This window comes from Cajanus cajan, chromosome 4, assembly GCF_000230855.2.
Source record: "Cajanus cajan strain Asha chromosome 4, NIPB_CcT2T_4, whole genome shotgun sequence".
Taxonomy (NCBI): Eukaryota; Viridiplantae; Streptophyta; class Magnoliopsida; order Fabales; family Fabaceae; genus Cajanus; species Cajanus cajan.
The window spans coordinates 13,592,858-13,604,921 of record NC_138520.1 but is presented as its reverse complement, the minus strand read 5'-3'; the positions used below and the strand labels follow the sequence as shown (position 1 = coordinate 13,604,921).

At 30.1% G+C, this 12,064-nt stretch overlaps 1 protein-coding gene across 1 annotated transcript; it reads right to left on the bottom strand.

The window, feature by feature from the left end:
* Positions 1–10,379: 10,379 nt before the first annotated feature.
* Positions 10,380–11,314, bottom strand: LOC109809222 (uncharacterized). Its single transcript, XM_020372471.3, has one exon. The coding sequence runs from the start codon at positions 11,207–11,209 to the stop codon at positions 10,685–10,687; it is 525 nt and encodes a 174-aa protein (XP_020228060.1). The 5' UTR covers positions 11,210–11,314; the 3' UTR covers positions 10,380–10,684.
* Between the last annotated feature and the right edge of the window lie 750 nt (positions 11,315–12,064).

The following is a 12,064-nucleotide window of genomic DNA, read 5'->3' as shown; positions in this document are numbered from 1 at the left end:
TGTCACCCACTTAGTCCTTGTAAAATCATAAAGGAAAAGAAAAAGTGTGTCAAACACAAACAAACCCACCATTGCATATCTTTGCTTCCCATTTCGGCTGGTCCAAGTTTAGAATGAGAGAATATTAACATCAATGACTTACAAAATAGGAAAACCAAAAAACAATAGTGTCACATAGATGATAGATAGTCATTTTTTTTTTTAAATATGTAGTTATCATGTGTTCATCTCCTTAAATTTGTATGAATGGAACAACATTGAATAAAAATTGTCCATCCTTTAAGAATATATTTCCATCCACTTTGTATATATGATAATTTTGCATAAGCTACATATTCTAAAACATGTTCTCAAACATACTAAACAAATTTTTGTGCCTCGAAAAAGTAGTTCAAAATATGATATGATTGATAGATAATCCCGTTACTTAAATATGTGGTTATCAGATGTTCGATTTTTAAATATGTATAAATAAAAGAATATTTATTAAAAAATATCATTTCCTTAAATAAATTAATCTTCATACATCAAGAAATTAATCTTTCTTGAGGGGATGTCAAAGTGATATGTACATGTGAAGTATTTTAATTTTTTTTGACATTTCATTATAGTTCAAAGTATGTAGTAATGCAATTAAATCTTTAAAACGAATAAGTTCATGTTGTGAGAAAAGAACCATGTTTTTTTGGTCACAAAGCTCCATCTACATACGCTTTACCATTAAAAACCTAACTGCATGTTGGAAATTAGTTTTCAGTGCTTTGTAACTTTGTGGAGGATAAGAAGATCCCAATTGTTGTACGATGTTTATTTTCATGGTCAAACTGTGAACAAGAAACAGAAAGGTACATGGTCCACACAAAGCCCTAAAAATCTGTAACCAAGACACATCAAATGGGCTTGAAGTGGACTTTTACCGAATTTCTCTTTGCAAGTAACATGGGTAGGCCCACTTAAGAGCCACAGATTAAAATAAAAACATATAGTCAAAAGCTGCTATCCATGGTACTAGAAAAATAAATAAATAAATAAATAAAGCAACCCACCAGTATTTTATGGACCACAAAATTCAATTTTTTTTTTTCAAGACAAATACTACTATCTCGAACTAGTGATGTGTATAAACCAATATGTAAATGGAATTTTTGTGTTAATTATTGTTAAGACATTTATATAAGGCGAAAGAGTAATTCGTTTTATGCTCAGAGCATGGCATAAATGTTAATATCGTAATGAAAAAAAAGACATTTATATCATTGTGTATGAATTACTATGTGGTACCATTGTAAACGGGAAAAACAAGGTTGTTAGATTGCCCAAACATGGCCCCAGCAATCAGTCTATCAATTTTGTATCGCTTTGTACTGAGTATGTATAAAGTGAGAAGATTGCAGTGGTTGCTAAAAACGATACAGGATTTGTTTGGTAGGAGTAAAAAAATGACTTGAATTGACTAACGCTCCATTAGGTCCATTATTATTATTTTTTTTGGATGTTTTAAAATTTTTAAAATTACAACTACTTTTTTATTTAAAAAATATTTTGTTTTTTCCTCTAATTTTTAGTTTCAAAATAGTTTCAATTTTAAGGTTTTCTATCATGATAAAATTAATTTGAGTGTATTTATATGGTGGTAACAAAAATAATAGTAGTTATAATGTCTATGGTGGTTATAATGTTAGTAATATAGTGATGATAGTGTCAATAGAGACGAGAATAGTCATTGTTAAATATAGCCAAAATATGATTTTTTAAACTAAAAAATCAATTCACAATAATTTTTTTTCTTGATTTTAAAAATGAATGTAAAAGTGTTTTTAAGTCAATTTTAAAAATCATCTTAGTTCCATTTTAGGCAAACACATTTTGATTTGAAAATTGAATTTGAAAACCAAAAATTACAAAAACTTGCAACCATTCCAAACGAGCCTTAAGTTTTAGTTTTTAGTTTTTTTTGTTTCCAATTTTAAAAAGTTGTTGCCAATTTATATTTTCTAAAAATTTCATTGAAAAGACGTGAGGATCTTTACACAAGGTTATGATGAGAAGATATAGAGTGAATGTAGAATATATCAGAAAAAGAAAAGATTTTAGTTTTTATGAGCTTTTGCAAGCTAAGCTCAAATTAAGTCATGATCAAATTGTGTTAAAAATACTTAGATTTAATCCATGCCCAAAATTTAACACTCAATCATGTTATTGAGTGAGTTTAGGTTGGTCCAAACATGAGTGGGTTATAGCGAGCAACTAATAATCATATTAGACTATTAAAATAAGGTTCAAGCTTGGTGAGACATAGCCTTATTTCGAGTTAAGCTAAGATCATGTCATGACCAAATAAGGTTAAAAGTGATCAAATTTAATTTATGCTCAAAATTTAAAGTTTAAATTTTATCAAGTAAATTCAAGATAGGGTAGTCACATGCTCAATGCTAATCAATAAAAAAAAAAAAAAAAACTTCTAATATGATATTTAAGTTCGGGAAAAGTCTAGTTTACACAATCATTTGCAAGCTAAACCTAGATTGAGCTACAAAGTCATAAATTTAATGTTCCCCAATTTGAAGCCCAAGACTAATATTTTGTTGAGGAGGGTTTATTCAAGTTGATTAGAGGCTTGATGTGAATTATGGGCTAGAACAAGTTAAGCTAATAAGCGAAACTTCAATTCAAGCTTCTAAGAGGAGGCTCAAGTTTAGTGAAAGTAAGTTTATACAAGCTTTTTATAAGCTAAGGTTAAATTGGGTCATCAATGAATTATACTAAGAAAAAGTCAAGATTCAATTTTTGCTTTATTGAAAATTCAAATCTTATAATTCATTAAGCAAGACTTAAGTCAGGTTGATCCCAAACTCAATGTAAAAAGTAAATTCAATTCAAACTTCTAAAACAAAGTTGCAGCTTGACAAATACTCAAGTTATAATGGTTTTTTGTAGGCTTAGTCCAAATTAGGCTAATAAAGCTTAAATTTAAGTTGTACTATAAATTTAAAATTCAAGCCCAATATTTTTATTAAGTGGGTTAAAGTAAATACAATTATAGACTTGATGTGGGATAAGGATTGTAGCGGGTCAAGTAGATTCAATTCAAACTTCTTGAATGAAGTCCAAGTATTTCATCTAGTGAGTTTTAGGCTTTGTTTGGATTTGAAGATGGAAAAGAGGGAGTGGAAAAGGAAAGATTTGAAGGGAAAGTGAGGTTGTTTGGATTAAGGGAAAGTGAGTGGAAAGTGTAGAGAAAGTTTGTGAGTGAATTGATTGATGTGATAGATAAATTTTTTTTTTAATTGATAATTGTGTAAGATTACTATTTTACCCTTAGATTAAAAATAATTATAATTATTATAATTAAAATATAAATATATAAATTTTAATTAAAAAAATAAATATAAAATATTAATTTAAAAATAATTTTATTTAAATATTTGCTTTAAATTTAATGATAAATAAAAATTAAAAATTTAATAGATGAATATATAATTTATACTTTTACCCTTGAATTAAAAATAAGTATAATATTATTTATTGTAAATAATAGTAATTACAATAAAATTATATTAATAAGTATAATTTATTAAAAAAATAATAAATAATAATAAGAATAATAATAAATATTAGAAAAATAATAAGAATTATAATAAATAATAATAATACTAATTATAATAAATAATAATAATATTAATAATAATGAAAATAAATTATAATTAATCCATTGTTATTATATTAAAAATTAATGTGTTATTTATATTGTTTATGAATTTTATAATTTTAAAAAATGATAGTTATGAATTAGATATATTTAATAATTATGATTATGATTTGACGTTTATTTAAATTTATTAATAGTTCTTTAGATCCCTCTCTGTTAGTGGTTAATTTATTTTGAGAGAAAAATAGAGCATAAAGTATGCACCGAAAAGAAAAAGGCAACCCTGGATAGTTTTATTTTTATGGGCGTGCAACAGCGACGATGAGATTGATGACGGTCGTCAGCATAATCGATTATCAAGCCACATAATCGATTATGTGGCTTACATAATCGATTATATACTCAACATAATCGATTATGCAAACCACATAATCGATTATGTAGCTTACATAATCGATTATGTTCTCAGCATAATCAATTATGTAAGCTCATAATCGATTATGTGACATGCATAATTGATTATGCTTTGTTTCTCTGCTGCATGGCACAGTCTTTGCATGTATGGGGTAGGGGTATTATAGAATTTTCTCAAATATTACGTGGCTTTCATCTCTTTTCTTTGCAAAAATACGAAGACGTCCAACGCCCCTTTTCCCTCTTTTCTTCGCCTTTCTTTCCTCGTAAATCAGTAGAAACAAATGTAAAATTTCCTCGCCTTTCGTTCGTCGTGAATAGTAAATCAGCAGAAACAAACACTACCTTAGTGGGGTTGGGTCACCACCTAGTAAAGACCAACTAAGAGGCAAAAAATAATTGAGGAAAAGATGGAGAATGATAAACGTATTAAGAATATTGTGTAAATGTTTTCGGTCTCAATATATTATGTAAATTTATTTTAGTCTCTCAAATTTATAATTAATTTTTTAACCCTATAATTTGAAGAAAAAAAATCTTATTTTAAATTTTTTTATTAAAATTTTGATAATGAATTATTTAAATATTGTTATATAAATCTATCTATTAGTGTCTTTAACGGTAAAAATTTTACATTAAATCTAATTGATAATATGTAACTTTCAATCTATTATTTTCAGCTATATTATTGATGGTTTGAAGGATTAAAATAATAATTTTTTAATTATAGAAGATTAAAAAAATTAATTTTAAATTTGAGAGATCAAAAATAATTTTTTCTTAAATTTAAAAGACTATGATCATATTTAAGCAAAAAAATAATGAAACAAATTCTACAAACCTAAAACTAGTACTAGAAAACTTTTTTTTTTCCTATTTATAAAAGTGAGTTATAATATTCTTGAAATTAATTTAAAAATCATTGCATCCCTTTTACTTTAAAATTAATACTCAAAATAAGGTTTCAAAAATAAATCTATTTGAGAGTTTTAATTTCTCTTAGCTTGAAAGAGACAAGAAGAAGAGAAAGACTAGTCCTCAAACAAGAGAGAGAGAGGGTAGAATAGAGCACAGAGTGAAATAAAAAGAGAGGAAAGAGCCGGAGAGCAAGAATCAGAGAGAAGAAAGTAAATTTTCACTAAAATTGTCTTCATCTATCATTTTCAAAATGGCAATTATTTTATTTTCTTGCCTAAAAGTTAAGCTGCTTAATATTTGAAGAACTTTTAAAAAAAGTTAATATGTTCACAGATGACGAGAGCGTATGGAAATGGACATGAACTCAAATATATTAAGAAAGTCAACTTTCACCTGCCATTTTATTTTATTAAAGGGTAAACAGAGAAAACAATATTCTAATTCAGATAATTGGGAATCGGTCCCACTCTATTCAGATGCAATTTCACCATTCTCAATTTCATACAAATTTTACCTCATTCATATTCCATTCAATTCAAGAGCTTTAAAATATTCCAACACTTTCTCACTTTTATATCACACAAATCCTAAATATTTCTTGTTAGTTGTGTAACTAAATTTCATAAAAGACTAGTCTTATATCACCCTCTCTACACTCCCTCTCATCATTGGCTAAAAATTATTGAAAATTATAAAATCATAAAAAAGAGAAAAAAAATTATTAAATAAAATGTAAAACATGCGAAATTACATATTTTTTTAATAAATTTTAGTTAAAAAAGTATTTGAAATAGTGTGTCAAAGGATATAGTACTAACATTTCTTATACATAAAATTAAACTCAAAAGATACCTTCACTTTAGATAAAGTCAAGTTATTCGTTATGCCTTGAAATTTCGTAAGCAAGTTACAAGATACTAACAAGAAATATATTATCTTTTTTTAACAGAAACAACACCTTTTAAAAAGATGGAATCTACTGATCAAATCGTATAGTATACCAACCCAAGTTTGTATCATTTGTCCTCGGCAAAATAATTGCTTTACTACCTAAATATAAGTTTTTTTTTTAACCTATTAGGGGTAAAAAAAAGAATGAAAAAAATTCTGAAATGACCAAATTTTAAACCAATCCAAAATAGATAAATCGTATTTACGGAAGTCACATTTCACTAACATGATTTATAAAGTGAAAATATGTTTCCTAAAATCAACTTCTTAAGTAGGAGTCGTTTTTTCCCTCACTTTAAAAAAAAATGGAAATCATGATTTTCGAACTTTTTTTTTAAATATGGCTAAGTCATTATTGTCAGACATCTAGGTCTACAGCACAATGAAGCAAAATCTGAATGAGTAATAATTGTAACAGTGGTATAACAAGAGAGAATGTGATCAATGGTTGAGATTTTTGCTGGAGAGAAAATGTGTACTACATGATAAATTGATAATATACAGCAGCATGTGAAAGTTGAATAAACTATCACCCATTATTAAATTAAAACAATAAAGCTCTTGTCATTGACAACGGATCTATTGTAGGCTGCCTTACCTTGCATATTTACATTATTTACATCACAACAACACTATTGGTCAAGGTTTGTTTATTTCAGGGAATCCACTCACTCCAAAAATAAATATATCTAAATTTACTTTACTCAATAACTCATGTTTCGTATTAAATTTCAATGATCCAACCATTAAATTATAAGTTCTTTATATATATTTATACATATATATATATATATATCAAGTTTGTAATTTTTTAAAAAATTTAAAAATTATTTAATACTTCATTTCTATAATTTAAATTAACATATAAAATATCTTGATAACTATTCATCAATTTGAATTAATAAAATAAAATATCAAATAATTTTTTAATTTTTAAAAAAAATTATAGACTTGATTTATACATTAAAAATTTATAATTTAATAATTAAATCGTTAAAATTTGATATAAAATGAGCTATTAAAAAAAGTAATTATATGTAGACTTATTTTTAGAATAAAATATATATATATATATATATATATATATTATATACACACACGTGTGTGTGTAAGAGAGAAAGAGGATCAACTCCTGCAATAACATGAGATATAAAACTTTTTAACATCATTTAATAACTTTTATGTACTTTCAATTCTTCGATTATTTTGATTAATTTCATATTTTTTGTCGAAAGTTATTATGTGCATGTTTGTTATGTTTGTTTTATCATTTAAAAAAGTCAAATATACGTTCAACTCAATCCATTCACACTCATCCTTTTTTATTTGAGTGCATGAGAATGTGTGTGGATGAGTCTTCAAACACACCTTAAGTGTTAAAAATATAAAGTTTGAAACATAAAATCAATTGATTGCATGTGTAAGTGTAATCAGGGCGGAAGGAGGGGAGACCTAGAGGTCCCTACCCCCCTATATATTGACCCCTCTAAAATTTATTAAAAAAAATTATATATTGATAGATGAAAATTATTATATTAGTTTCAACTTAAGAAAAGAAAAAGAGAAAAATATATGTAAGATTGATATATAATATGATAGAAAGAGATAAAAAAATGTATAAATAATAATGAACTATTTATAATATTACAATATTTACATATATATATATAAGTGTTAAAAAAAAAAATCGACTCCCCTCAAACCAAATTTCTGCCTGCACCCATTGTAAGCTTTTAGAGAAATGAAGTGAAATCTAGCAATCTAGATACCACTGGTAGATTCAACTCCTTTTCTCTAAGATTGCATTACACCAATTCATTTGCTGATATCTTATGCTCTTGGCATCATTGGGATTTCAGAAGATGAGATGAAATTTGAGAACTTCATCTCAAACTTTCAAAATAGAGAAAATATAGGTGTAATTTAAGCATCTTTAAGAAGCATAATTCACACCAATCGGCGAAGGTTTCTAGTCACCAGAAACAGTACAGCAACCAAACTTGCAGACAAATACGTAGCAACAATGTATATCTCACTATCAGCAACATAGCGAAGAAATAAGTATATTATTATATGCTCATCCTATAGAAAACAAGGTAAATGCAATCAAGAGTAAAATGTCTAGACCCTATACTCCTCAGAAGCCCTCCAGAAAATAATGAATCTGGTAGAAAAAAAAAAATTCAAATCATTAAATGGAAGCTCTTCATACAATGTTAGGATTCAATCGCAAGCAAGGTATTGAACTTGAGTCCCGCATTGGAGTACGGGATTTTAGTATGGGGTCTATGAGGCCTTGGGCTCCAACTACAATAGCTAGCTTTTATGGTGTGATTCTCCCAAGATTCTTATCAATTGGTATCAAAGCCTTCCCCCATATCTCTCAATTCCAAATGAGAGACACAGGTGGTAACACTGACATTGCAGTGTTCGCAAGGGGACTATCCAAATAGCCGGGGTGGGTGTCGGGGTTGTGGGATGTGTTAGAATGTTTGAATCCAATCGCAAGGTATTAGACTTGAGTCCCACATTGGACCACATTGGAAGTACGAGACTCTAGTGTAGGGTTTATGAGGCCTTGGGCTCTCCATCTACAACCGTTAACTTTTGTGGTGTGGTTTTCACAAGGTTCTTATCATACAACAAAATAAGCTAAGTACATAAAGTTATTGCTCTTCAAAGATCATTTCATTAAATTTTTTTTTTTAAATCTTCTATAAAAAAAAAAAATTATTGTTTACAAAACGTGTGTTTGTACTCTTAGAGGGTGAAGCTTGGTGTAATAAGGTTAGTACATTTTCCCTGCAATGTTATTGGTTCTAATAAATTGAAGTCTTTTTCTTGGAGATTATTGTTGGATATATTACCAACAAATAAAGCGATGCTCAATAGAAAGGTGTCGAATGGTGCAAGTCTCACATTGTGTCCAATTTGTGAAGAACAAGACACCAATCATTTGTTCTGCAGCTGTCCAGTATCTATACGAGTCTAGAAATATATACACAGGTAGGCTGGTTTTGATGTCGTTTTACCACACAGGAGTATGGAATACTTCACTCAACATAAAGGGATAATTGGAGGCTAAAAGGGAAAAAAGATTTGGTATTTAATTTGGCATGCGGTGACATGGTCTATGTGGTTGTTGCATAACAAAATTGATTTCTCTCAAGACCCTTTTGTTTTTACCCGGTTGTTAGATTTTATCAAGGTGCAACCCTGGCCTTGGTTAAATGCTTTCACTGGTAGAAACTCTTTGTCCTTTTCAGATCAGGCCAGTAATCCATTGACTTGTATCTCTATAGCTAGCCTTGCAAAATAACTCCCTACACTGTTTTTTATAGATAAGGTGGGGTTGAGCTTTTAGAGTGATTAGTGGGGTGCAACATTCATAACCTGTTGATAAAGAGAAAAGCCAGTGACACAAGCAGGCTATTAACATTATGGTCAAAGCTACAAATACAATGTGACCTGGATGATGGAATTACTGTGAAGGAATCTATGCAGGGGAATGGCTTGTACGAAGTAGGATAAGGCAGGGGTTTAACTAGACAACATCCCATTAATATCACACAATTTTCTTACTTAGGAATAATTGCTTTTCACTATATGATTTATTACTCAGTAAGCATAATGTATTTGACCTTTCTTCGTGACTTAGCATCCCTTGCACTAATGTTTATTTTTATTAGTAATGAAATCTTATTTGTTTATAAAAAAATAATAATGTCACTGGTTCTAGTTGTGGAAATAGCTTCTCTGCTTGTGGGAGCAGTGCATAAATCTAACCCTCTAGAGACCTGACAATGCACTAGGGTATAGTTTTTTTTCTCCTAATTCTATTTTTACTTCCTAGTAGAAGCACCAATTTCATGTTTATCTTTAGTCTGCTTCTGAAGTCACTTCAAAATGCCTTTATATTTTGGCTCTTTCAGGAATTAAAATAAGTGTTTTTCTCTTAACTGAAAATGCAACTTTTTTTTGATTGCACAACATAGCCAATCAGGCATCTTTCAAACATATGATCAAATGTAAAATTTGAGTAAACAGGTTATATAAAAGTTTAACAATATTAGAAACATAGCCACTATGCAAACAGAGCTTAAGAGAAAAAAAAAAAAAAAAAAAAAAAGGCAAAACTTTCTTCTAGGAGTTTAGTCTTGAGAAACATATCTAGTTATGAATTCATTTCATATGAACTAAACTTGGCACATCTAAATGGCATCTAGAGTAGGCTCAACAATGGAGCTAGTAGGGGAGGATTTTAGATTTTGCTCAACCTGAACTCGCCCCACATCTTAGGTGATCAAGACCAAAATTTCCAAACCCAGTTGACAGAGTATACAGAAACTTTAAAGTAAACATTAAAGGTGGCAAGCCATCTTCATTTCAAGCCTTTTACCATTCACAGAATCAAGCAAATTCAGTCCTTCAGCAAATCCACCAAAACTTGGACAGAAAACCCAAATGGGCCATAAATTGCACTCTAAGATTAGTTTTTCATTTCAATTACCTCAAAACATCTCTAACCATACACTACCTACCAACCTACCAGGCACAAGAAAATTAAAAAGAAAAACAAAGACTATATCTTGCACTTGCACAATCTAATCTGAGCAGTATCTTAGAACAACAAAAACCGCATTGCGCTCAAAGAAAACAAAGAACACTCGTCATAGTCGCAACAGAACTAATCCAACAGAGCAGGCAACTATTTCTACGTTCTCCAAAACCCTCACTAACCTTTCGCGAAACTCAAGCATCACTATCGTCGCTATCATCGTCGTCGCCGCCGCCGCCGCCGACTGCGGCGGCAGCATTCCCCGCGTCGCCGGCAATGCGCACTCCGGCGCTCGACGCCCGCCGCCGAGTCCTGGACGGGAGAATGTTGTCCAAATCGACCTCCGTCAGCGGGTCGTCGGAGAAATCGCTTCCGTCGTCATCGGAACCGTCGTCGGCACTATCACTATCGTCGTCGGAATCATCGTCGTCGTCGTCGGAATCATCGCCCTCTTCTTCTATCATTTTCCCTTTGCCCTTGTCGTCACGCATAATCCCCTTCCCCTTTCGGTCCTCCTTCTCCTCCTCTTCGTCATCGTCGTTTTGGAGTTCTTCGTCGTCGTTTAATAAATCTTTGTCTTCATTAGGGTTGGGTTGTAGGGTTGGGTTGAGGTCGGGAATAGGTAGCTTGGGGATTTTGGGTGGGAGGTCTGGGAGATCAGGTTCGGACTTACGTTTGGAGGGTAATGTAGGTTCGTGGTTGTTGTTGAGTTCTGCCATGAATGTGAGAGTGAAATTAGAAGAATTAGGGTTTTGCGAAGAATGAGAATGAGAATTAGTACCGGCGGCAACAATTGCTCGAGTCTCAAACCCCGGTCGCTTAGTTAGTACAAAGCTATTTTGTCCCTTATAATCTTTTTTTGTTTTAATTTAGTCTCTCGTTAATTTTTGGTCTCAATTTGGTCTCAAATTAATTAATTGGTTTCAATTTAGTCCTAAATTAATTAATTGGTTTCAATGGGGATTTTTCGTCCAAATTGCTTTAACGGTGTTAACTTTTGGCCACGTGAACGCCACGTAGATGCACACGTGGCATCCACGTGGATGAGAATTGTTTTGAAAACAACTGGACCCAGAATGGCCCGTTCTGAAACCGGAACGGGCCGTTCTGGGTGCACTTTTGGTGTGTTAATTTTGCATCCGGAACGTCCCGTTCCAAGTGCAAAATTAACACACCCAAAATGCAACAGAACGGCCCGTTCCAGTTTCAGAACGGGCCGTTCCGGTTTTATTTTATTTTATTTATATATAAAATATTAATAATTTTATAAAATATATATTATTAATTATATTTTAATTATGTTATTATATCCAATAAAATAAATATATTAATATTTTTTATATTTTATTTTATTATGTTTATCTTATTAATTTTTATCATTTTATTCCTTTAATCTTAAATAAGTTGCAAAAAATTATAAAGTGATATTTCTTTTATCTTATTAATTATTATATTTTTTTAATAAAATTAATTAAGAATATTGGTTTAATTGCATTTTTTATCCCTCAAGTATTACAATTGTGCAGTTTTGTGATCTCCAAGATTTTAATTGCATAATTTTAGTCCTTAAAGAA